Consider the following 27,117-nt stretch of genomic DNA (forward strand, 5'->3'; position numbering starts at 1 on the left):
GTTGAAGGTATAAATCAAACAGTGTGTGAAAGGATAATGATGGATTGGGTCTGATTTTAAATGAAATGGAAAATTTTCCAGATAAATGAAACTTAACAAAAATCAGTAGATGCGCAACCAGTAAAAAACAATAGGAAAGTTAAAAATTGAATTTCTGGCTTGAAAATCTACCTAGTTCCTCTAACTCTGCCCCAGCCCCAGAAAAGAAAGAGGTTCCAGAGACTTTCAGTAATAGTTGATAATTTTCAGGAAAGTTAAAGGAAAGATAATTCTAACATTTTACAATATTTCACAGGAAGTAGACATTTTGGGGGGAAATGACAAAGTCATTTGTGAACATAGATTTAAAAATTCTAAATGGAATTATAGCAAAAATGCATCTAGTAATGTAGAGTTTTTATTTTTTTAAGTCATGACATTATTAAGTGTAGCAGACTGTTAGTAGTGAATCCAATATTTCTTTATTACCAGCAGTATCATTGTATTTTTCATAATGGTGATGTGCTCAGCTAAAAAGCTGCATTTTTCCATTCTTTTTGTAGCTAAGTGTGATCCTGCTGCTAATTCTGAGTAATGAAATGGACATAGAAGCTACCGAGAGGGATAATGGGAAGGTTTTTCAAAAGGAAAACAAGTGGGGAAAGCCCCCTAGTGTGCTTTCATCTTTTCTTTTTAATATGCAACATGCTGGATGTTTGCAGACTCAGCAGCCATCTTAGAGCCTGAATTCCTCTTGAGGGTGGAAGCTGTCTGCTTGAGTGCAGTAGAGAGATAAGAGTGATGTGGCTCTCTGGTAATGATGGAGCTGCTGTGCCAGCCCTAGACCACCAAGTCTGGGCATATTTTTACACAAAAGAGAGATGAACTGTCTTGTTCATGGCATCTTTTCTTTTTTCGTTGGGAGGAGAGTTGGTTCTGTTATGTGCACCTGAACCTGATCCTAATTAAAACTCATTAGGGTGTTTGGAAGATTTAATATTAAAAATTCTTTTTGTAAAATTAATCACACTACCAGAAAGAAGCCATATGAGTATCTCAGTATGTGTAGATAAATCATTTGATGGGCTATAATACCCATAGATTATTTTAAAATGTTATTAAATTAGAGATAGAAATTAACTCCTTTAACTTTGCAAGGAGTATGTTCCAAAAACTGACAAATGTCATATTTAATGATAAAACAGTAAATGTATACCTTTAAATTAAGAAAAAGAATGCCCATCAATTTTATTGAGCAATATAATGACAGTTCTAGCCAATATGTGAGAACAGAAAGTTGTAAGGAATTGGGGTTTGGGGCAGAAACAAAAATCGTATTGTTTGCACATGTGATTGTCTATTTAGAAAAACCAAAATAAACTACAGGCAAATATTTAAACTACAGGCTGTAAGGCAAGGAGTTGTTTCGCATAGCTCTGAGAGCTGGCAGCTTGGCTGTGAGCACAAGCAAATCTCTACAATGTCTCCATGCTCAGATTCCAGGCCCTGCTGAGGGAAACATTCTGATTTGCCCTCAAAATATCTGAAGGCAGTTTTGCACTAACTCAACCAAAAGCTTCAACAAAGCTCAGTCAGTTGAAATACAGATCAGATTGATTCAGCCCCACCCTATCTCCCAGCCTAAGAGCTGTCATTAGAAAATATGTACCCTTTTCTGGAAGTAAATATATATTCAAAGAGCAAAGAAAATTATCAGGAATATATAGGTACCTTATATAATGAAAAGCATCATTTTGCCAAAAAGACAATCCTAAATGTGCATGCACTTAACAAGAAAGCTTCAAAATCATGCAAAAACAGAGGTGAAATGAGAAATATACTCTACCATTTTAGTTGGACACTTCAACAGTTACTTCTCAGTAACGTAAGTTGGAGACCAAAAATCAGCAAGGCTATAGAAGCACTGAATAATGCCATCAATAAACTAGACCTGGTAGACATGTCTAGAATATCCAACAGCAGAGTATGTATTCTTTTCAATTACATGTGAAGCATTCATCAATACAGGTCATGTACTAAGTCATTAATCTTAACATTTTTTAAATAATTGAAACCTTTCAAAATTTCTTCCATCTATAGTGCAGTTTAACAAGAAACCAATTGCAACAAGAACAGAAAAATCGACAAACACTTGGAAATTAAGCAGCACAATTCTAAGTAATTCATGGCTCCAAGAAATTTCAAGAAAAATATGGGAAATATTTTGAATTATTATATACAACATGTATAAATTAAAATACAACATATCAAATTTTTTGAGATGCAGAAAAAGCAGTGTATAGAGGGAAATTAATGGCACTAAATACTTACATTAGAAAAGAATAAAGGTCTCACATCAATAATCTAAAGTCCTACCTTAAGGAACTAGGAAAAGAAGAGTAAAGCCCAGTGTAAATAGGAATGAAATAGTAAGGATAAGATCAGAAACCAGTGAAACTAAAACAGTGGAAGGGGTAAGCAACACAAAACAAATTGACAACTTTGATGGACTAAATTCTTGAAAGACACAAACCACCAAAGCTTAATATGAAATGGGTAACCTGAATAGTGCTACATTTATTAAAGAAATTAAATTCATAGTTAAAATTCTCCCAAGAAAGAAAAATCCAGGCTCAGATCATTTCACTGGTGATTTCTATCAAACATTTAAGAAAGAAGTAATAGCCATTCTATACTAACTCTTCAAGAAAATAGATGACAAATACTTCTTAACCGATTTTATGAAATCAGTGTCACACTGATTAAAAGAAAAAACTACAATTTCTTAAAAAACTACAAATGTTCTTCATGAACATAGATGTAAAAAGCCTCAATATTAGTTAATTAAATCCAGTAATATATAAAAGGGTAATACATGAAGGCAAATTTGAGTTTATCTTGGGAATACAAAGCTGAGGCTGACTCAATATTCAAAATCCAATCACTAATTCATACCTGACCAACTAAAAAATAAAAATCATATGGTCACATCAACAGGTGTAGTAAAAGCATTTGTTCAAATTCCACAGCACTCATGATAAAAAAAACCTGAGAAAACTGGGAATAGGAAGTAGCTTCCTCAAACTAATAAAGCACATCTGAAAAATGTCTACAGCAGGGATCCCCAACCCCCAGGGGGCACCACAGTACTAGTACTGGTCTGCGGCATGTTAGGAACTGGGTCACACAACAAGAGGTGAGTAGCAGGCGAGTGAGCGTGGCTTCATCTGCTGCTCCCCATCACTCCCCATCAATCGCATTACCTCCTGAAGCATCCCCCCCCGCCCCCTGGTCCATGGAAAAATTGTCATGTGTGGAACTGGTCCCTGTTGCCAAAAAGGTTGGGGACCGCTGGTCTACAATTAATGTCATAATGGTGAAAGAGTGAATAGCTTCCCTTAAGATTGAGGACAAGTCAATTATATCCACTCTCACCACTCTATTTCAGCATTGTACTGGAAGACTTAGCTGACTGCATAAGGCAAGAAAAAGAAATTAAAAAGATACAGATTGGAAAGGAAGAACGACAACTATTCAGAGACAGCATGACTGCCTTCACTCAAACTCCATTTAAAACTTTACACACACACTAAAAAAGCCACCATAACAAGTCAATTCAGCAAGACAGCAAAATATAAAATCAATATTCAAAAATCAGTTCTATTTTTACATACTTGCAATATAAAATGGAAAATTAGGGTTAAAATGCACAGCTATTTATGATAGCACCAAAAACCATGGAATAGTTAAATGTGAGTGACATGAAATGTATGCTGAGAACAACAATGAAGAAGGGAATAATAATGACCTGGACAATGGGAGGAGGTGCCCTGTTAATGGATTGGAAGATTCAATGTCGTTAAAGTGTCAGTGTTCTCCACACGGATTTTTAGACTCAATCCCATTACAATAAAATTCCCAGGAAGATTTTCTGTGAAAACTGACAAACTGATTCTAAAATTTATGTGGAATAGCAAAGGAACTAGAATACTCACAATTTTGAAAAGGAAAAACAAAGTTGCAAGACATATACTCTTTGATTTCTAGGCCTGTCATTAAGCTACAACAGCTGTGACAGTGTGGTATTATGAAAGGACAGACATACAGATTAGTGAAACAGAAGAGACTCCTGACTAAAACTACACACTACATAGTGAACCGATTTTTGTCAAAATTACAAAATCAATTCATTGGAAAGAGAATAGTCTTTACAAAGAAAATGGTGCTGAAACACTTGCACATCTGTTTGAGAAAAATATGTGTCTTGGTCTATACTTACACCATATACAAAAATTAATTTTTTGAGGAATATACTAGAGGTTGAGCTTCCAGCTAAAGGGCTGATGGTGAGCATTTAATATATTTAATTTTACATCTAAGACGAAAATGAGGGTTGAGCGAAGATGAAGAATACTACATAAAGATATTTTCTGGTAAAGTAAGAATATGAAGTGAGCATAAGAAGAAAGAGGGTTGGGGGAAGTAAGATACTGCCATTGATATTAGGAGGAAAGCAAAGGATACCACTTTAACTCTTAGGCTGATAATAACAGATGGAGAAAAGTGGGATTCAGGGCACTATAAGAAGATATAAAAGTAACAACTGGAACAATATGAAGCCTAAATTACAAAAGAAATTATTTGAAAGAACAAAGAACCACACAGAAGAAAAAAGTAAATATAAATAGGTTACACTGAAATGATGGAGGGGGCCGGAGAAAAACCATTTATGGCAGGTGAATTTCAACTGATAAATGTAGAAGAAATGATGAAATTAGAAAATTGTCATTAGACAGCCACTATAGTAAAGATTGTTTCAGGCAGGAATTAATACTAAAACTTGTAAGCAAAAGTATTATGAGGAACAAATATTAGTCTCAAAGCTCAGATACTTCTTAATTACAAAAACAGTAATGTTAGATTGAGAAATTTCAGAAATTAGGAGATATTTTTACATAAATGATGGTAAAATACAATGGTAAAAAGTGAAGGAAAATGTATAGTTTTAATGTAATAAGAAAAAGGTTGAAAACCAATTATCTAGCCTTCTATTTCAGGAAGCCACAAAAGAAAAGCAAATTAAACTCAGAGAAAGTAGCAGGAAGGCAATAATGGAGAGCAGAAATTGATTAAATAGGAACCAAATGTACAAAAGAGAAATTGCCACTGAAAGTTGATTCTTTGATTAATAAAATTCACTTCTGATCAAGACAAAGCAAGACAGGGAAGCAGCCGCATAGCACAGGGAGATCAGCTCGGTGCTTTGTGACCACCTAGAGGGGTGGGATAGGGAGGATGGGAGGGAGATGCAAGAGGGCAATATGGGGATATATGTATATGTATAGCTGATGCACTTTGATATAAAGCAGAAGCTAACACACCATTGTAAAGCAATTTTACTCCAATAAAGATGTTAAAATAAAATACTGGGGAAAAAAAAGAAAAAGCAAGAAAGAGGAAAAAAAATACATTGCCAGTATCCAATATGAAATGGGATATCACAACAGATTTTACATGAAAGTAAATAAAGTAAACGTAAAAGAAGGTTATGTAATAGGCAAACACATTTGACAGTTTAGATAGTAAGGACAAATTCCTTAGAAATCACAACTTAAATTCGATAAAAGAAGAAATAAAAAAACAAATCAGTCCTAAATCTATTGAAGAAATTGAATCCAAAATTAAAAACCTTTCCACAAAGAAAGCTTGAAGTCTAGATGTCTTCCCTAGTGAATTCTTCCGAAATGTAAAGAATAATTCCAATTCTATAAAATTTTCCAGGGAATAGAAAAAGTGAGAGAATGCTTCCCAATACTTTTTTTGAGACCTGTATAACTTTGGTGCCAAAATTCAACAAACACACTAGAAAAAAAGAAAATAGACATTTATTTCTCATGAACAGAGATGCAAAAATCCTAAACAATGAATTAACGGATGGAATCTAGTGATATATAAAAATTATATCATGATCGAGTATGGTTTATTGTATCCATGCAAGGATGGTTTAATGTTACAAAAACAAACAAACCCAAAAAACAGGGGATTTCCCTGGTGGTCCAGTGGTTAAGACTCCATGCTTCCAGTGCAGGGGGCACGGGTTTGATCCCTGGTCAGGGAACTAAGATCCCACATGCCGCGTGGTGCAGCTAAAACAAACAAACAAACAAACAACCCACACACACTGAGATCCATCACAGTTACAGAATAAGGGAGAAAAACCAACCCGAGACGCAGAATAAAAGTAAGTGATGAAATTAAACAGGTATTTATAGCAAAAGCTCTTAAATCTAGTAATAGAGAGGAACTTCCTTAATCTGATAAAGCATATTTACAAAAGAAATCTATCACAGACACTTCATGTTGCAGACACATCATGATTTCATTTCAGGTGAAATAATGCTCTCTCCTTGCATATAAGAATAGAAAAAATTACACTATTACTTCTTTAATTCACCATTGGAAAGAAAGAAAGAAAACTTATCCATTCCTATACAATATGTTTATGTACTTAGAAAACCAAAAAAAAAACCCCTAAAGATAAACTGTTAGAATTAAGTAAATTTAGCAGAGTTGCTAGGTAGAATGTCAGTATACAAAAGTCAACTGTATTTCTGTATATTACAAAACAATTAGATAATTGAACTAAAAGTACCATTGACAATAGCATCAAAAATATTGAATGATCAGAAATAAGTCTAAAGAAAGGTGTGAAAAGCCTCTATACAGAAAACTGCAAAATATTGCTTGAAATTTCATAAATGAGATCTATTTTGTATTTGTGGATTGGGAGACTCAATATTGTTCTCAAACATTTCCCAGGGACTTCCCAGTGCAGTGGTTGAGAATCTGCCTGCCAATACAGGGGACACGGTTTGAGCCCTGATCTGGGGAAATCCCACATGCTGCAGAGCAACTAAGCCCATGCACCACAACTACTGAGCCTGTGCTCTAGAGCCTGCGAGCCACAACTACTGAGCACGCGTGCCACAACTACTGAAGCCCACGTGCCTAGAACCCGTGTTCCACAAGAGAAACACCACAATGAGAAGCCCGCAGAGCACAACGAAGAGTAGCTCACGCTCGCTGCAACTAGAGAAAGCCCGCGCACAACAACGAAGAACCAAGGCAGCCAAAACTAACTAACTAAATTTATATTTAAAAAAATTCCCAAATTGACCTATAAATTCAGTGCCATCTCAAAGTCCTAGTATATGCATTTTTGTCAAAATTAACGAGCCAATTCTGAAATTCCTGTGAAGATGCAAAGGGTGAAGCATAGCAAAGACAAAGAGGAGGAAAATTGAAGGATACACACTGAATATCGACTTATCCCATGATTAAAATAGTATGGTTTTATGTAAAGCAAGACAAACAGAACAATGGAACAACAGATCAGAGAGCCGAGAAGCAGACCCACACACGTACCATCATCTGATTTAAGACAAAAAGTGCCACTGCAATGCAATGGTGAAGACTCTTCAATAAATCAGGTGAATTGGATGTCCTATGGTGTGTGTGTGGGGTTGACACACCCATACCTCGTACCATAAGTTAAAATTATTTCCAGATTAATTGTACACCTAAATGTAAAGGGGGAAAAAATAGACCTTCTAGAAGGTTACATGGGGGAAATTTGGTAGCATTTGAGAAGGCAGATCAAGTGCAAAAAAGGCAAAGCTAACATTTGGTGACTTAAGTCCAGGGTGGTCACCGTGGGGGGATAGTGACTGGAAACCAGCATGAGAGAGCCTTGAAGCGTGCTGGAAATGGTGAGGACACAGTATCTGCATGTATGGGAAAATCAGAGGTAAACCCTAAAGATCTGTGCACTTTATGTAACTTACAAGGATAGAAAATCAAAATCATCAAGAACTTTCACAATGTGCTTTCATTTTCTTGGACTTGTATGTTTGTTCAAGTTTTCACATGTAATATTATATTAATTTAAAATGCTTTAGGTTAAATATCTATTTAGGTTTTTTTCAATGACAAAAATAGATAAATAGATTGAGGTTTTTTTCCTGCTCTGCACAGAGTAGGCAATCAACAGGTCCTGAGAGGATGGATCCCTCAAACGGAGGGACACTCACTCATCTGTGATGTCAGCGTCCAGCCTGGGCCTGGAGTGTAACAAGCATGGTTACTGAGTAACGAGAATGTAGTGCGCAGCGAGACCTCCCTCCTCTCCCACCCTCCGAGTCAGTGTGCTGCTGGGTGACGTGTAAACCAACACTTGGGGGCCAGATGGGAGCGGGCTAACCTCAAACCCACCCTCTACCAGTTCTGTGACTAGACCAGTGACTTAACCTCTCTGATGGGCATCTTGTCATATGGGAATGATGGCAAAATACCCACCTCACAGAGTGCCGCATGCTCAGTAAATAGACCCTGGGCTCTGAGTCCCTGTCCCCCTCCCTGCACCTGACCTACCACCAGAGGGAACGAAGGTTTGTAGCAGGTGAAGTGGGTCTTGTTTGGGCACAGCACCACTGCCCAGCCACCTTTGAGCCTGAAGCAGAAGGAAAAATCGATAATACTCATCTCATCTTTAAAAAATTTTTTTGAACATTTTCTCTAGCAGAAAAAAACGAAAAAGCATTCCTAGTGCCTCTGGGTCAGTATGTTGGGAGGGTTTTCCTGTGCCCTGCCCCACCTGCATCTGCCATCTTCCAAGAAAGGAAGGACAGCTGAGCCACTCTTTCCAGCTCTTGTTTACGTTCCCTCTGTCCTTCTCATCACTCTACCCAAGACGTCACACATCCCCTCTCTTTTTCTGTCAGGCATCGGTTTCCCAAGGGTGTTCCCCAGACGGCCTGCTCCCCGTAGTTCTGTGAACCCACGAACGGCCCAAAGGACTGGTCTCCCATGGCTACAAGCACCCCAATATACAGACAGATTGGGCTTCGAGAAGGCTTCCTGGGGCAGTGCAGGTGGGCAAGCAGCTCCCTCAGGGGGACCTCTGGGAACGAAGGTAATTCCCTGGAGGGAAGAGGGGTTCAGGGTGAAGTAGAGGTTCTTAGCAGGCCGTATCTAGATGGGCTTGCAGCCTTCCGTGGATCAGGGATCTTTAAAAATGTGTTCAGCTACTCATTATGGGGGAAAGTACATGAGTGGCCAGGACATTTCTGAAAAGGAGAAGTCCTAAGGGGGAAGTTCCCAGATTTTGAACGTGTTAAGAGTGAACAACGCCGGTAAGAAACAAAATGGTAAAGAAGATAGCGCGTGCAGAGTACTGACTCATTTAATGATCTCAAACCAAAGAGGAAAGAGGGCCTGTTATTATTACAAATCATAAACTTCACCAAGAGGAGAGAAGGTACAGGATCAGTACCTTGTCCAAAGTCACACAGCTATTAAGCAATTAAACTGGGAGTCCGCCCCAGGTAGCCTGGGTCCAGAGAGAATAGAAAATCCGGAAATAGCAGGTAAGTATGCCTTAGGGTGCTTTATGTGGTAATGATTGCATTTCAGACTAGTGAGCATGGAAGAGAGAGGCAGCCTCTATTTACAGTGGGTGTTGGATAATTACCTTTTGGCCTACCTTTTGTTGGAAGATCAGACCTCTATTAAAAATGAAGCTTATGGGGCTTACCTGGTGGCGCAGTGGTTGAGAGTCTGCCTGCCGATTCAGGGGACACGGGTTCCTGCCCAGGTCTGGGAAGATCCCACATGCCACGGAGCTTCTGGGCCCGTGGGCCATGGCTGCTGGGCCTGCGTGTTCGGAGCCTGTGCTCCACAACGGGAGGGGCCATGGCGGTGAGAGGCCTGCATACTGCAAAAAAAAAAAATGAAGCTTATGAAGAGTTTCCCGATTTAGAATACTTGAAATTATTATGTGCTTACGTTAAGAACGTATGCTTTTGAGTCTGACAGTTCAAGGAGGCCACTTATTGGTTGGAAGTGTTTTAAATGCACTTGGACCTATTTCCTTTTTAGTAACAAGGGAACATAACTCGCTCAGAGGTGGCTTGGGAGGCTCAAATAAGACAATGTGTGTAAACAGTGACTTCTCACCTGGCAGCCAAAAAAAGTAACTGATTTTATAACAATGAACTAGAATCATAAAATTTGTTGAATTACATTTAATAACGTAGGTACTTGGACATTTTGGTTTCCATTGAGGTTTTAACTTCATTGATGCTTCATGGGTGGAGCGCAACCAGGAATATTCTCACTGAGCACCAGCCGGTCCTGGAGAAAGGGCCTGTGATCACATTCCCACAACAGGAGGGTTTCCTGCAGCAAATCTCCAATTTCCTCTCTGTTCACCCATATCCGCCTTAGTATACTTGGACGGTGGGGATTGCTTCCCCCAACCCTGTTGTCAATGTTTTTTCTCCCACTTCTTGAAAAGAACCTTAAAACGAGAAAAACAGAAGATTGTCTTTTTATAAAAATTAGGAAACATGGATAAGCAAAAGAAGAAAATTTTAAAGCCAAATAAAAGTAATACAACAATAATTTTGTCACCCGGTGGCAACCAGGGTTTAACGATGTGGCATACATCATTTTGTGTCTGTACTTTTCAAACGGGCTCGTCTCACTCACATTGCTTTGTAACAGCCGTTTTTATTGTACAATGTATCACTAGTCCGGTCAGGAAGCATTCTTTCTCCCGGCAACTACTAATTACCCTCCAGGAGCCCATCCTGTTTCTGAAGTGTGATGTGTTTAGCAATATTCCACCGGACTCTTGGGTCGTTTCCAGATTTTCAAGTGAACAAACGCTGAAATGTTTCTCTTTCTGCCTAAGTCTTTTGCATACGTTCAGGCATGAGCTTTGACGTCAGAGAATTTTTGCCCTGACCACCCTTTCAAAAGCAACTCGAAACCCTCCTGGTCTCCTCTCTAGAGCGCCTTCCGGCTCGCTGTGTGCAACATCTCCCCAAACTAAACTGCACAGGGGAGAGGCCAGACCGTGTCCGAGCCAGGACGGCGGCACTTCAGAGGCTTCCCCCGCGTAGCTGACCAGGGTCACCGAGAACTCGGGTCCCCAGGCCTCCACCGTCGCGAAGGCCTCTCCGCCGCGCGCAGCTGCGCCCCAGGGTCAGGCGGGGGTGGGATCACCGGGGGCCTCCGGCTGGGGCTGCGGGGGCACGGGAGGGGCGGGGGTGTCTGCCCCCTGGGCTACGACCCCAGCCGGGCTTTGTCTCCGCAGAGCTCCAGGGCGGTGGCGTGGGGTTAATCCAGGGTCACAGCTTCCACCTACTGCAGGGGCGGGGGTCGTGGCGCCCTCTCCTCCACCCCAGCCCAGGACCCCCAGGACCCCGGCTCTGCTCCTTCTGGGGCCTGAGGACGCGCAGAACCAGGCTGCATGGCGCCTCTGACGCCCCGCCCTCGCCCCCCAACCTGTCGGCTCCCGTGCAGCCCCCCGAATGCCACGGACCCCCGAGAACCTCTCGGCTCCCCAAGAACCACCGGAATGCCCCGAACCCAGGTGGGCGGAACCGCAGGCCCCGGGACTTAGGGGGCGCAGGGCACGGGCGGGGGTCATCGGGCGGGGCCCTTGCAGGGATTGGCGGAGGCCTGGATACTCTGTATCAACCGCGCCTTCCCGCCGCCTCCCCGGACGTGCGGGCGGAGCACGTGCGCGCCGAGCGCGGAAGCGGCCCCGGGCGCCTGGCTGGGGTGTGTTGGTGGCGTGCGGATGAAGGTGAGTGAACGAGGGGGTCGTCCGGGCGACGGTGACTGAGTCCGGCGTCCGGGGCCGGCCGCCGGGGAGGCTTCTCGGGCCCCGCGGGGAGAAGGGCGCCGGGAGAGGTCCGGCGGCGCAGGGCCACGGCCAGACGGAGGTGTCCGGGCAGGACGCAGGGCATAGCCGCCTGCCCCCCGCCCCCTCTGTCCCCGCCGGGCCGGGTCTCCTCAGTGTTCGGGGTGCCCCCCGAACCCACTTCCTTCCCGAACTCCAGGACCCTCTCCATGAGCTCGGCCCTTGGCCTCCTTCCCGCCCTTCCTGGAGCAGCGTGGGGCGGGACTGTCGGCGCTGGGGGACACCCGGGTCGCTCGAAGGGTGCGGGGTCGCGGGCCTCCTGCCAGTGGCGACGGGAAGAAACGTGGGGCCCCGAGGCAGGAGCCCGTGACGAGGCGCTGAGGCTCGGAAGCGGCGGCGAGAGCGCGTCCCCTGGCGGGCGCCCTGGAAGCCCTGCCGGGAGGAAAGAGCTAGAAGCAGGCCAGACCCTCCGCCGGGAGCGCGGCAGTTCTCTGCAGGTTGTCTCAACCCTTGCGGACAGCGGTTTGGCAGCATCGACTGAAAACGCGCCCTAACCCTCGCCTCCAGGATCCTGTTCCACAGAAGTAAAGTAGTTGTGGACACAGGTCTGCACGTGCTGTTTGAAAAAGCGATCGCCAGCCGCCTCAGCGGCCGCGGCTGGCAAGCTGCCGGCGCCCGTTATGGCCGCGCCTCGCACGGGTGCTTTGCAGGACCCGGCGCAGACCGGGAGTCATGCCTGCGGTGCTGGCCCGACTGAGTATCGCCATAAAAAAAACTCCCTCTGCTGTTAAAACTTGGTGTCTGTTTGCATAGTTAGACGGTAATTTTTTAGAACACTGCAAAGCCTTCGGTCCAGCTTGCCGTGGCTCACCTGTTTGTGTCGGGGTGGGAGGGCGGCAGAGCGGGCTTTCGGGGTGCAACGGGCCGCACGGAAGCCAGTCTGGCCAGGCCCCCGCCCTCGGGCCTTTGCAGGTTACCTCAGCTCTCAGCCTGTGCCCTCACCGGGCAGAGCGGGAAGCTTGGTGCCCGAGGCGATGTGAGGGCAGGGAGCCCAAACTGCAGCAGGACTGTGCCGGAGGCCGGCACGTGTTCGTTTCTTTGTCTCGGTGCCTTCCCTCCCTCCATCCTTTTCTCCTTCTCTGTTTCCTTGTCTTCGTCCCTCCTTCTTTCCTTCCTCCTTTCTCTTTCTAATTTTATTAATTTTTCAGACTAGAGCAACCCTTAAATGTTTGTGGTTTTCAAATATAAGGGTTTTTTCCCCCCAAAATTAAAATAGTTAAAAGCGAATTTTGCTGGTCCCGCCTCAGCGGGCCTCTGACTCCCCTCCGAAGGAGCGCCTAGGGCGTCTGCACAACCCCTGGCCCGCGGCTCTGCCCACCCGCTCCGAGAGGCCTTGCTCTCCGTCTGGCAGATGCTGGGGGGATCTGATGACCCCAGTGCAGGTGGGCCTGTCCCCCATAGACCCTGGAGAAGGAAGGAGGAAATGCAGTGACAAGCGGTGTGAGAAGTGGGGGAAACAGAGAGGTGGCGCGGCGGGTGAGGGGCACGAGGGCACCAGATAGAGGTTCCAGGCGTGCGGAGTGAGAAGTCTGGCAGCGAGCTGGGCCTTGGTGCACCGCCAGGGTCTACGCTGTTGTGGGGACTACAAGGAAGGTCTGGCGGGCCCTGACGCGCCGCCCTCTCTCACTGCTGCCATGATACAAGTACCTGTGGCGGGAGAGGCCTCGCGTTGTTGGTCTGAGGATTGATGTGCAGTCAGCCCATCAGCGCTGGTGGTGGTCCTGACTTTCGTCTTGTTTTCAGAGGAGTCCAACCCGACTCGGGATGCAGAGCTTCCTGCAGCTGCTGAGGGGAAGCGGAGGTGCTGGCCTGCCCTTGGCGGACCTGGTGACCCTCGCAGGCAGGCTGTGCCGGGAGGTCCAGGACGATCCCGCCCAGGTGCAGACCTTGGTCACGGCCGTGCTGGACAGCCAGCTCCGCCTGTACCTCTTGGACAACGCGGATGTGGCCCTGGTGTGCGCCAGCATGCTGGCCCAGCAGGAGCAGAACCGGGCTGCCTGCCAGCTGCTAGAGGTAGGACCGGGGTGGGGCGGGGAGAGGGGCAGCAGCCCACAGCAGCCTGAAGATGACAGAAGTGCCCAGGAGTCAGCAGGAGCCTGGGGAGAGCTGCTATAAGCCGAGCCAGGGCCGTGCACTCTCACTGTACTAAGTTCTAACTTGCCTGCTAACCCGAGACGGAACTGACCATCTGTCGGATCCCTCTGGTCCTGGACCAGTGGTCCTGGCTTGGAAAGTTGGCACTCCGGTTAGTGAGGCAAGCAATCAGACAGACCCAGGACCGCAGTCCCTTAGCTGCGGGTCTGCATCCGGGAACTCTGAGACCACAAGTATCTTTGTCACTCCTCCGGTGGTACTTTGAACCTCAACTCAGTTGGCATCAAACCTGAGCCGCATTGATGGGAAACTATTTTTGTCTTTATTTATCCACTTAATGTTACTGCAGTACGTTTTGCTACCCAAATCCTGGGGTGTTTGCTTGCAGGATGCTTCCTGCCCTAGATCGTACTGGGATAGTGCAAATTATGTAGTATATGCCTGTGTTACTTCCTAAAGTGTGAGGAATTCTGAATTCCAAAATACATCTGGCTCAAAAGGTTTTAATAAGAGATTTGGGGGCCTGTGTTTCCCTTTTTCACTCCATAATACAGTCCATAATACAGTCCATGCATAACTCATGCTGAGTTTACCTTCAAGATACTAAACTCTGCCCAGTTCTTTGTTTTTGCTCCCTCTCCCCCAAGCCCTGCGGCACCCTCCTGGCGCTCACGCCCCGCCACCGTGTCCTCTCCTGCCCCCTCTATTAGTCTTCACGTAGCAGCCAGAGGCAGTTTTAAAACTGCAGATGGGACCACGGTACGCACCGAGGCGCGGGCCCAGAGCCTGCCATCCCGTCCTGGCTCCCGCACAGTGGCTGTGCTGGCTGCTTGCCGTTCTCCTGGAGCTCCTGAGATCTTTGTCTTTTGACCTTTGCGCATGCCGTTCCCTCTGCCAGAGGCTGGACACCACTCTGTGTGGCTGGTGCCTTCCTACCTGTCTGGTTTCTGCTTTAAACGTCACCCCGTCGAGCTAGGACTTAAGGGAGCCCTCATCCCCCTCTGTGGCTCCTTCCTCAGCTCACGGTTAGAAACCTGTCTATTTCTCGATCTGTGATCCACCTCCCCTCCTGCACTGCAAGCCCCAGGAGCAGGGGCGTGTTAGTTCTGCCCATTAAAGGATCCCCAACACCCAGCATAACACCTGGAACATAAGAGGGCTCAGCCTTCCAAATGTCAGAATAAATGGGTGAACACACAGAGTTGAAGTAGCTGCCGTGAAGGCAGTCAGTGATAGAATGTGAGCGTGACATCAGTGATGAAAAACTCCCGGGATGGGAGTAACTCAGGATGGTCCAGAAATGTCTCTGAGGAAGTGATGTGTTCTGAGACCTGAGAGAAAGGATGGGGCTACCACATCAAGAAAGGGCATTTCCCGCCAAGGGCCACTCCTGCAGGTGGGGAGGCTCCAAGTGGGTTCCCTGTCTGACAGTTGTGCTGACGTCTGCATCCTGGCAGGAGACTGCAGGCCTCTCAGCCCAGCAAAATGGGCTTTTTCTGATGCTGTTGAGAGGAAGCTAAATGATTCTCAGCACCTCCCTCACCAAGATGGGCCTGAGAACACTGGGGTTAGAGGCACGAACCACATACTGACCACAGGGGCTGTGTCCAGGGGAGGCCCTCACTCAGCGTCCTTGGCCATCTCTAAAGTCTGGTTACATGACCAAGCCACACTGGGTTGGGGAGCTGTCACTGGCACAGACCGGGACCCCTTCGTCCCCCTCAGCTCAGATTGAACTCACTGAGCCCCAGGGGCCCGCCCTGCTGGTGGGAGAGAAAGGCCTTTCACGCAGGACGGGGATCAAGCCTCAGGCTGCTCAGACCTGACCACGTGGTTCTCAGCATGGCTCGGCCTCTGGGTGCTATGGCCACAGCCCGGAGTTGGCCTTCCCCTTGCCTGGCCCTCACCTGGGGGGCGAGGGAGAGCTGTGCCCACCTCCCATTCGTGGGAGGGCCTGCTGGGGACAGGAGCCCGGCCATGGGACTCGTGCCCTCGCCGCGGGGCACCAGCGAGCGGATGTTCCTAGCGGTCAGTCTGGGTCTACGGCGGGGCTCCGGGGCAGGCGAGCGTGCCGGGTCTCAGCAGGCTCTTGTCCACAGGGATGCCGGGTGCCGGGTGGCAGCCTGAAGCTGGTGCAGCTCTGGAATGACATCCACTACCGTCTGGTCATGAAGAGGCTCGGTGTGGCCACGCTGACTCCGGTGCAGAAGTTCCGGTGCAGGAAGAGGTATGCACCAGCCTTTACTGGCGCTTATTCCCCGGGGCTCCCAAGGGATTTGCCCTCCAAGACCACAGAAGGACTTAGGTGAAGTAGAGGCAGGGAGATAAGAGGAAGCAGTGATAGACAGAGGGTAATAAGCTCCACAGCAGCAGGTGCCCTCCTCTCCACCGCTCGGCTGGCTGTGGGGACGCTTTCCGACCTGTGCCCGCAGGGCGAGGACGGGGAGCTGTTCCCAGGACCCAGGCCGAAAGCTGTAGCTGCAGCAGGAGCCACTGCCTGTCGGTGAGGGCCCTGCAGTGAGGGAGGCGGCAGGTGGGCACCCTGACCTCGCTCGCTTCCTGCAGGATGGGTGCCCCTCAGCTCAGCTAATGCCCATTGTCAGGCTCTGCAGGTGCCTGGCCCGGATCCCAGCACGGCCCCTCAGGGCTGCAGGACCGTTAAAAGAGAGAGAAATGTGAGGGTCTGCAAGCACCACATGAGATACACATAGCGCTTAGAAGGCCGTCTGGTACACGGTGGCTGCTGGATGGATGTTGATAATAATTACCACGATGACCATTATCAGCACTAAGTACACGTTACGACTACTAGTTATCATCATTACCATCATCACCGTTCGTGGATGAGGACACCAAAGCACAGAAAAGTTAGTCACTTGCCTGGTTACACACTACAGAGATGCAAAGGCAGGATTCCAGCCTAGACATCGAGACTGGAGAGCCTTTGTTCTTGACCTTGGGTGTCCCCCATTGGCCAGGAGGAGCTGCAGGTCTTGCTCTGAGCTCCTGAAAGCCTAAGTGACAGGAGTTTCTGAGCCATGGGCCTGGTTGATGGAAGAAGAGATGGATTCCTTTTGGATCAGACGGAATTTTTCTCACAGTGCGCGCCAGATATGCCCTCAAAGCCCAGCAGTTAGTCAGCCTTGAGGTCTTCAGGGATGCAGTCAGGTCCCTCCATATAGGCTCTGACAGCCTGCCAGAGGGTGGCTCAGCAAAGTAAATGCCTTGGGGACCAGCATGCAGTGTTTGTGAAGAGGCCCCTGGTTGCTGCGCGTTACTAGAGGTGCTGGGGCCCTGCTGTCCTGGAGCTGCCCGCGGGTGTGGATGATGGACAGTAGACCAGGAAACAAAGCAGATCCTGTAATTCAGAGCAAGGAATGCTAGACGGAACTCGTTCAGTAGAGGACTGTGACTCACTGGTCCTCTGCTTGTGGTCGGGCTGCAGCACAGGGCTGAGCCTGGGGGAGGCCTGAGCACAGGGAAGGCGTGCTCTGGGCATAAGGAGGGGTGACACTGGAGTCACAGCAGGTGGTTAGTGCAGGAGCAGAGGTGGGAGGTTCTTGGAGTTTCTGGGAGTGGCCATGGCTGGGGAAAGGGTTGTGTCAGGATTGACTCTAGAGGATTTAACGATAGGTTGAATGTACTGGAGAAGGTAAAGAGAATAAACCTGGCTGCAGGGCTCTTGGCCTGATTGGCAGGGACGTGGTGGTCTCTCACTGGGATGCGCAGGATGGGCTGGGGGACGGTGTGGGGAGCAGGAGATTGAGCTCCACTGGGATGTGTGGGATGTGTTTTCGATGTTCATGGGGGTTTGTTCAATTGGCATTTGGCTAGCAAATCTTGTATAGACCGGTGCTGTTTGCTTATATGTCACTTTTTTCTTTTGGAAAAATTCCAGTATACACTCAGTAAAGAGGGTAGCATAACCAACCTCAGTACCCTCATCCCCCAGCTTTAACAGTCATGGCCACTGGTCAGTGAGTGGTACTGGAAACCCTGGTGAAAGTGTGGGGTGTGGGCCCAGGCAACACGAGACCCCACCCTTGTTCAGGGGATGGACCCGGGGACTGCAGCACAGAGTCCTGCAGGGGAGGCGGGTGGCCAGTGAAAGGACAGGAAGTCCAGGGGAGCACAGCAGGTACAACAGAAGAAGCCAGGGGTCTCACTGTTCTCATCCAGGAACCCACCGCCCGCCTCCCTCTGCCCTGACGGCCTCAAGAGCCGGAACTTCCCCAGAGAAGTTCGCCAGAAGCTGCAGGAGTTTGCTTCGGGTGTGAGCACCAACCCCAGCAAGGCCGAGCGGGTAAGAGCAGATGAGAGCGAGGCCCGGCAACCCTCCCCTTAGCCTACCCTCCCCGGTCCTTAGGGGACTCCCACCCTTAGGTGACATCACCACCCTTAGGGGATTGACCCGCATCCTCAGCCGCACCTCCCCGCCTCCCCAGTGGCCTATCTGCCAGGGCGCTGGCGCTCTCCGCCTGCCCTGAACTGCTCTGGGGACGGCGCTCTTTGGCTGGCAGCCGCCTGCACACGTTGCGGGGTTAGTTTCATCACGGGAGTCTTAATACCCCGTCATCCAGTGTGGCTTCAGCAGGTGCTCACTGAGCACTTACCGCGGCTGGGACTCCAGCCGGAGGGATGCACGGGTGAGCTCTCGGGAGCAGGTGGAGGGGGCAGCAGTAAGAGCCTTGCCGCTCATAAAGCTGGCGTGCTCCCTTCTCTCCCGGTCCAATCAGCGGGGCTCTCCCAATGATCGCCCCGCCCCCTCTCTCCCGGGTCCAATCATCAGCAGGGCTCTCCCAGTGATCGCTCCGCCCCTTCTCTCCGGGTCCAATCAGCGGAGCCCTACTGGAGCTCCGTGCTGTGGCCCGTGGTGGTTCGGATCTGGCTCCTGAGGAAGGACAGGTGCCTGATCACAGGGTCGGTCGAGGCCGACGCGCTCTCGCACCGGCCCGGCGGGCGGGCGGTCAGTGGTTTGGTGGCGCCTCGGGAGGGTCCGGTTTGCAAGCCCTGCCGAGCCCTCCCGGCTGCGAGTGGCTGTCGGCCGGGCGGCGGTTTGAGGAGGAACAAGGCCAGAGGCCACGGCGCCGGCCCGCATGATGCCCCGGCCGCCCTGTGTCCCGGCCCGCTGGTCCCGGCCCCGCGTCTCAGGAGCGGGCTGGGCAAGCGGCGTGTTGTTTCGGCGCAGGAGGACCTGGCTTCGGAGACGCGCTTGACCACTGAGCAGATCTACAACTGGTTCGCCAATTACCGGCGGCGCCAGAGGGCCCTTGTGCAGCGCGCGGCGCTAGCCCGGGACTCGGCGGAGGACCGCACCGCGAGGGAGGCCGGCCCGAGCCCCCCGCAGCCCACAGGCCAGCCCCACCTTGGCTCTGGGTGCGTGGACAGGCCTCAGTGGTCGGGTGAGTGACCCCTCTCCCAAAACCTGTGTCTAGGGCTAGGCCGAGGTAGGGTCACTGGTTACAGGACAGGGTCCTCTCCGCCAGCCCCCGCCTGCACGTTTGGTACTTCACCCTGTGGGAAGCGAGATCGCTGAAGCTGAGGGTCAGGTTGGACTCAGGATGGGCCCAGGTGGGGCTGCAGCAGCGTTTTGCGTTGAGAGGTTACTTTGCGGCCAGGGCCAGGAGTCAGTGGGAAGGGAGCCAAGCACTAGAATTTAGGGTGTTCTGGGTTCCTAATTACGGGTGTTGGTTCAGACCAAAGACAGATCAGGGGACAAACAAAGAATACTGGGCAGCCAGCGTGGCTGTTCTTAACCTGCTGGGAAGGAAGCTGGGACCCTGAGCATCACCCAGCTTCTCCTCCTGTCTGATCGGCTTTTAGCAGGACCTGAGGAAAGTGGGTCTGTACAGACCCAGGAGACCACCCAAGGGCCGTGGGAGCCACTGGTCCTGGCCCCAGACTTCTCTGGAGACGAGACCATGCCAAAGTCACTGGCTCCCAGGTACTGCCACCCACGTGGGCCATGGGACCGTTCCCTGTTCAATTCCCCATCTTCAGTGGGAGACCAGGCCTGGAGTGGGCGTAGGAATGCCTGCCGGGCACTGGGACCAGCTCAGTGATGGCGGAGGGCAGATTCAGCTGAGACCCCAGGTACAGGGGAGCCACTGGCAAGGAGCCCACGTCATGGACTCCAAACTTGTTCCCTGGAGCCTGACTCACAGCCTGACTTCACGTAAATTTTGGCGACTGGGGAAAACAGAAAGAAAAACGTGCAGACCTATCTCCTAAAGGCAAACCCGCTGTCCTTGTGGTCTGTTTCTCTCTAGCGTTTGGTATGGTTGGTATACCATTAGGTTAGTAACAGCCAACATTTCTTGAGTTCCTGCTACAGACCAGGCCCTGCCTAACCGCTTTCCCTCACCCTGTTGCCCCTGTGGTGCCGCACAAACTGCTGTGAAGAAAGTGCCGGCAGCAGCAGGACTGAGTCTGAGTGTGGGACCAGGTCCACGTCTGCGTAAACATCAAGCGGTGCCCACTTTTTCCATTTACACTTGTGTTTTAAGCATCTCTCCTGACACTACCTGGGCTGGCACCTCACGTCCAGGCTGGCACTACCCAGGTGTGTGGCCTTAGGCAGGTTCCCGTGACCTCTCAGTGTTGCTTTTTCTCACCTGTGAAATGGGGATAGTGATGGACCCTGCCACGCATGTCATTACACAGATTACAGGGGCGGGGGGTTGTTAACAAAAGCCCAGGAGCACCATCTGAGACACAGGGAGCATTTGGGGAATATTTTAATTCTTTAAATTATTGACTGCTGCCTAACACTCCTTTAAGATCCACCTTCATTTAATTATTCACCTATTAGGTTCTTGCTAATCATTTTCAGCCTTCAATATTGTGGAGCAATGTTTCATTGAAGGGCTTTGTAAATAAACTGCTAATGTATCTTAGGTTTCCAGGGATAGTATTTTTTGTGTCTCTGGAACCCTTGTAGCCCCAGGGAGAACTGTGGAGGCAGCGTGATTGGGGTGGACCCCACAGCCATCTGTGGCTGCGTTGAGTCCGGAGCCCAGATTCCCAAACTGGGCTGGAATCTCCTCCCAGGCCCCACTACCCCAGCCTGAGGGATGGTGTTCACTTTGCTCCCCAGGTCTCTGCAGGGTGGTGAGATGTACCAGGAGGGGCCTAGCCACGATCCTGCCACTCTTCCTCCCGTCTTCCCTGGCTCTGGTTTCTGCCCTCTGGCTGCTGGCAGCGACATGCTGGACCCCTCTCTGGGTGCCCCCGTGTCGTGGCTGACATCTCTTGCACTGGAATCCTCCAAGGAAGTTTCCTTCCAGACTAGGCCACTGATCCATAGTCACGGGCTGGACCTCACGATGCGCCCTGCAGATGCTCCTCTGGCTGTGTCCATCACCGCCCTTGGTGAGGCCAGCCCCACAGGTGGGTCTATGCTAGACAGACTATGTGTTTCTACATCAGATGCTTCAACTGCTTGTATGTTATTTGACGGGGAAGAATTTTGAGGGGCCGGGACTTTCTGCTTGAATCTCTTATATTTGATTAGACCCCAAACCAGTGCAGTTGGAACAGGCTCTTCCCACCAACAGCCTGGATAGTTTTCATTTTATTTTTCTTTTCAAAATAAAATGTGCATGTGACTAAAAAAATAAGATGGTGAGGAAAGAGTTAAAATGAAATGAAATGGCTGCCACCCCTGTACTCTAGTCCCTGTAACTAACCAGTCAACATCTGCTACAACGGAGGAGGGCTGAGCTGTTCAGACCTCTAGCTCTCTCTTCCTAGTTTCTTCCTTAGTTGTAACTGTCGCTATAAATACCTTTAAAGAACACGTATTCAGGTATATATTTCGTGCACCAGACACGATAGCATCTTGTGACATCCCAGCTTCTAAGGAGGATGTTGGCGCTGAACTCAGCCTGTCACCTAAATTTCTTAGTCTTCTGTGGTCCCATACAGGTCGTCTTGTAGTTTGTCATTGCCTCCCTTTTTTCTTACATTGTCTGCTTTTATCACATTCCTAACTTCTTGCAGTGTCTTAAGCATCCCCTTTGAAGACTTGCTGCCAGGGCCTCCTTCCTGCTCCCAGTCTGGTGTGGAGCCGTCATCCCAGGAGCACCTTTAACTGCTTCCCTGGGTTTGCTTCAGCGTTTCCTTAATTGTAAGGCTTGTTCTTTCTTTCTTGACTCTTGTTATGTTAGAGAATGTCTTTAATTAACTCTATAAGAAAGGGTGCCTGCAAGGTAGTGTCTGTTTCCTTGCATCTTCCGAAATTGTCTTTAATCCGCCCTCAAGTTTGATTAATGACTTGTCAGGGACAGAATTCTGAGTTTAAAATACTTTTTACCTTAGAAATTTGAAAGCAACATAGCATCCAATTATAGCATCCAATGTTGTCATTTTAAGTTAGATGTCATTCTGATGTTCACGTATTTTTCCTTTATTGGAGCTTTTTATTTTTGAAGTCTTCTGAAATTTCACAGCGATGGTCCCAGGTGTGAGTCTTTTGAATTCACTTTGTTGTTAAGCTTTTCGATTTAAAGAACCAGAGAACAAGGTATTCTTTAAGCTCTGGGCACTTTTTGTGATTTTCTTTGATAGTTTCCTCCTTCCAGTTCTCTCTTTAGAGCACAAATGTTATTTGGATGTTGGAAATCCTGGACCAATCTCCCAAAATGCTTACCTTTTTTAAAAAATTTCTTTTTTATTGTATGTGCTTTTGTCTTAAACTTTGTCTTCTGATATTTTGACAATTATACATTTTAAGAGAACTCCAACCTCTCTTTTCTTTTTTTTTAAATTTTATTTATTTATTTATTTGGCTGTGCCGTGTCTTAGTTGCGGCACGTGGGGTCTCTAGTTGTCGCCTACAGGCTCTTAGTTGAGGCATGAGGGATCTAGTTCCCTGACCAGGGATTGAACCTGGGCCCCCTGTATTGGGAGCATGGAGTCTTAATCACTGGACCACCAGGGAAGTTCCCCAAGCTCTCTTTTCTTATTTCTGATTTTCCTTTCTTCATAGATCATGTTACTTGTTTTTGTTTTTTTAATAAGTTTTTAAAAATAAATTTATTTATTTAGTTTTGGCTGTGTTGGGTCTTCGTTGCTGCACACGGGCTTTATCTAGTTGTGGCAAGCGGGGGCTACTCTTCGTTGTGTGCGGGCTTCTCGTTGAGGTTGCAGAGCATCTGCTCTCGGTGCATGGGCTTCAGTAGTTGTGGCTCGCAGGCTCTAGAGCACAGGCTCAGTAGTTGTGGCGCACGGGCTTAGTTGCTCTGCAGCATGTGGGATCTTCCGGGACCAGGGCTCGAACCTGTGTCCCCTGCATTGGCAGGTGGATTCTTAACCACTGCACCACCAGGGAAGCCCCAATTATATTACTTTTTATAGAGGCAGTATCTTATATTTCTCCGAGTATCCTAGTTAGTAGTTTCAGAAAATGTGCTTTCTTGCCTGAAGGGGGGAATGTTGGGGTTGTGGATTCAGGCCCTTCCTTGAACAGAGGAGGAAGAGGTGCCCCAAAGAGGAAGAGCCTGGAGACTCATTTCTCTGAGGCAGCTTTTCCATCTGATCTTTGGTCTTTGATTTCAGAGACCTTTTCCTGTCCATGTTTACTAACAAGGCTGGAGCTGGGATGGGCAGTGGCCAGCCTCATACTGGGAGGAGGGAAGCTGGTCTTCACACCGTGTCCAGCCTATGTGAGGGGTGTGTTCTCTGGAAATTGGAGAGCTCCCTGCTGGTTGCCTGAGCACCTTGCTTTCCCTCCCTCCCTGCAAACCTCTCAGGGTCCTTGGCCCCTGCTTATGCCCCAGCTTCCCTTCAGACAGCCCCCACCATGGGATCAGACCTGTGCCCTGCATCTGCAGAACATGGACATCTCCCACCTGCCAATTACCCTTCCCATGACACTCCCTTTGTTCTAGGCTTCGGGCTTTTTATTTCTGTTTTTCTTGGAGGAAGAAGATAAAACCCACTGATCTATTCTGTGTAAACTGGAAATGTTCAAATTAGCAGTTAACCATATTTCCTGGACCTCAGACTATCTGTAAAGTTCTGCAGGAAAGGGGAAACAGCAGAAGGCGGAGGTAGAGTCATGCACCAAATGGTTAGGAAGATCTCGGCTCTGGCAGACAGGAGGGAGGACTGTTGTTTGGGGTCTGAGATCGGGGATGCATGCTAGTTTTACCACCTGGATAGACTTAGGGCAGCAATGGACCTTCCTTCTTACCTCACTTTGCTCCTAAACGTCTGTCGACCCAGAATTGATCACGTCCACAGGGGCTTGCCTTTTAGGGTGAAAGACAGACACGCTGAGAGATTTTCTACAATATTTTAAGTAGAGAGAAAAGGCAAGGGAAGGTAGTAACACCTGGCACTGCAGTGAAATCATGGTGAAACCCAAGGTGAAAGGGGGGGGCAATGGCCGCGGGCTGGGCCAGCCTGTGGTGAATGGGGGACACCGCGGGGTCTCTCCTCAGACAGCCGTGGTGGGCGTAGGGCGGACTGGGGTGCTGAGTCTTTGTTTGGCACTGGGGCTGGCATGAGATCTAGAATGACAAAGAGAAATTTGAGGTCAGCAAAACTTGACCTTGTTTTGGTTTTTGGGAGCCTGCAGAGGCCACTGAGATCAGCAGTGGTGGCTGTTTTCCCTCAGCGCAGGAGCCGAGGCTGGGGGCTGCCTCTCCACGGAGGCCTGTGTTGTGCTGCACGTAGACTGTGCTCCCTTCCCCCAGCACTGGGTTGTGGGATTGCTTCCCGTGCAGGATTAGCTGACCCTCCCAGCAGCAACGCCCGGAGCACATACCTGGAGGAGGGTCCAGGTACCAGCGGTGGCCAAGCGGAGCCACAGGCGAGCGGCTTCCTGGTGCCCCGGCTTCCACTGCAGGCTCCCGAGTTCACCCTCACCCAGAGGTAAGCTGCAGAGCCACAGGGCTCAGGTGACACTTCCTACGGGCCGTGGGCAGGGTGCCTGGTGCACAGACTCACCATCTCCAACGGTGCAGAGTGCGTCCTTTCCTTATGGATTTCTGGAAACCTCAACAGTCCCCCATCCTACATCTACTGAAAGAAGGTGGTACTCTCTCCCTCAGACAAGCATTGGAGCAGATACGGGCGTCCGTTCTGGGGTGGTGCTTAGGCCTTCACGCGTCCCCAGAGCTCTCCCTGGGCCCCAGCAGCCTCTTTCAGGCATTTTCTTTTCCCCAAAGGCTTTTAGCTTCTGGACAGCATCAAGATCCTGATTGTATATTCCAAATTGGAGTTTTAAAGGGGCTTGGGACAGCCATGGCAGCGTCCAGAGGCTTCACAGGAGGCGATGTCAGGCCAGGGGTCCTCCGGTGGAGAGGGAATCTACGATGGGGACCGCAGGACAGGGTCCCCAGGGTTCGGGGTCTCCCAAGTCTGGGAGCAGAAGGCCAGGTGCCCAGTGAGGGAAGAATTACTGGGGGACATGGGAGAGAAGGGGAGGAGCCTCCCAAGTCAGAGGCTCTGCTTGTGGAAACAGCCAGATGGTGGGAAAATTCAGACCATGCTGATGGACTCACTCTTCCATTTATGACCGGGAGCCACACAGAGCAGCCACAGGGCCGCTCATGGCCTGCTGGGCCCCTCCACTGGCTGTATCACCCTTGGACTCCAGTGCCCCAGCTCATCCTTGCTTTGATCTGGTAACCTTGATTCCTTGTTTAAAAACTGCTTCATTGGGATGTAGTTGGCATAAAGTAAACCAACATGTTTAGACGGTGCACAGGACAGTTTTCCGAGCGTGACTTACGTATCCTACAAACCATAGCTGTGCTGCTAGTCATGGGTCACGGGGCTCTTCCCACCCCTGCCACCCCAGGACCGAGGGCCTGCTTTCTTTAGCTGCGTTTTCTAGAGTTCCATATAAGTGAACTCATACAGCGTAGAGTCTTTTTTGGGGTATGGCTTCTTCCACTCAGCCTGACTCCTGTGAGACCTGCCCCTGCTGCCGTGTGTGTCCGCACCCCTTCCTCTTCATGGCGGAGGCCGAGCCCTTGGTGTGGATTGTCGTCACCTGTTGGCGGGCATCTGGGAGCTCCTGGTTTGGGACTGCTGTGCACGTTCCCGACGCGTGGTGGCCTGCGTGTTTGCCCTTGTGTCTCTGGGGATGTGCACGTGGCGGTGGGATGAGTAGGTCACAGGGTGAGTGTGGTCTGACTTTGAGGGACCGCATGATATTGTCCCGAGCGGCTGCATCTGCGTCCCCTGCCGCCTCCCCGGATTTGGTCCTAAGGACCTCTGGGCTCCGTCACACCTCAGGCCTGTTCCTTTTCTTCCTTCACATCTCTGCTTACCATCCCGTCCTCCGTGAGCCTGCGCTGATGTGCTCTCTGACTACCTGAGCCACCTGCTCAAGGTGTCACACAGGCCCTTCCAGCACCCTGCACACCTGAGGGCCCTGCAGGAGGAGGCCGTTCCCAAAAGAGAGTCCGGCACCAGGAAGGGCTTCTGATGGGCAGAAAGCTCTCAGGGTGTGGCGCTCACAGTAAACAGTGTGAGCCTCAAACAGGGCCTGGAAAAGGGCCTGTCCTGACACTGTCCCTTTTCCAGCCCCCTGGAGCTGGCCCCGGCCCCGCCTGCCTTCCCTGGCCCCGTGCCAGCCATGGACTTGGGCCAGCCCATGCCCTCCAGCCAGGTGAGGCCTTCCTATGAGGTACCGTGGGTTTCCCTCCTAACTCCTGGGTCCTCAGCTTGGGACTTTGGAGTGAATAAAATGGACAGAGTTGAACATGGGGCAGGGATTCCTCGAGGCTGGACTTCGGTGGAATGAGAACTGGAGGCAGGTGCCATGGGGCGGAGTCCAGAGGGGGCGGGTCCCAGGATCAGGGTGACCCGGATGGGAAGGCAGAGCCCACAGAGGGCACCTCCATGTGTGATGCTGTGTTGGCATTCCAGGTGCAGTGGCCCGATGGCCAGACCTCCAGCGACGCCTTCTGGGGAGCCAGGATGCTCCTTGAGCTTTCAGGGGGCAGCCTGGGCTGAGCTGCCCCTCGGGAGCCTGGCCAGCGCTCCAGGGGAGCAAGTGTGGAATCTGGTAACACAAGTTGCAGAGCTCTGTCCCTACAGAAGAAGGAGGTCCCCAGAGTTCCCTGGGGGTTCTGCTGAGAAGCACTAAGGGCTGCCATGTTTGAATAGTTTGGTTGGCAACTCCCTGTACTGCAAGAAGCATCTGAGGAACATTTGTGAAGTCAGAAGTCCAAGGTGGGTCTGTTCTACTCAGGCAGCAGCAGTTTGCAGTCAAGCTCCTGGGCAGGCAGGCCCCTCTCCAGAGAGGAGGGTGTGGC

The 27,117-nt window shown here is 49.6% G+C and overlaps 1 protein-coding gene across 1 annotated transcript; it reads left to right on the top strand.

Moving 5' to 3' along the window:
- Positions 1 to 13,513: 13,513 nt before the first annotated feature.
- ANHX (anomalous homeobox) lies at positions 13,514 to 26,815 on the top strand. The gene is made up of 8 exons (XM_027125276.1): positions 13,514 to 13,762; positions 15,943 to 16,070; positions 18,023 to 18,146; positions 19,032 to 19,245; positions 19,667 to 19,787; positions 24,593 to 24,721; positions 26,384 to 26,468; positions 26,729 to 26,815. Exons 1-8 carry the CDS (start codon positions 13,514 to 13,516, stop codon positions 26,813 to 26,815), a joined length of 1,137 nt encoding a protein of 378 aa, XP_026981077.1.
- The last annotated feature ends 302 nt before the right edge of the window (positions 26,816 to 27,117 follow it).

The sequence above is a fragment of the Aethalodelphis obliquidens genome, unplaced genomic scaffold (assembly GCF_003676395.1).
Source record: "Aethalodelphis obliquidens isolate GAN/ISIS:26980383/991018 unplaced genomic scaffold, ASM367639v1 scaffold28, whole genome shotgun sequence".
Taxonomy (NCBI): Eukaryota; Metazoa; Chordata; class Mammalia; order Artiodactyla; family Delphinidae; genus Aethalodelphis; species Aethalodelphis obliquidens.

Bases quoted from the DNA above. Each gene is read 5' to 3' on its own strand.
- ANHX (XM_027125276.1), top strand. From the start codon at position 13,514: ATGCAGAGCTTCCTGCAGCTGCTGAGGGGAAGCGGAGGTGCTGGCCTG. The intron at 13,763-15,942 runs GTAGGACCGGGG...TCTTGTCCACAG, and splicing joins CTGCCTGCCAGCTGCTAGAG to GGATGCCGGGTGCCGGGTGG. The intron at 24,722-26,383 runs GTAAGCTGCAGA...TCCCTTTTCCAG, and splicing joins GAGTTCACCCTCACCCAGAG to CCCCCTGGAGCTGGCCCCGG.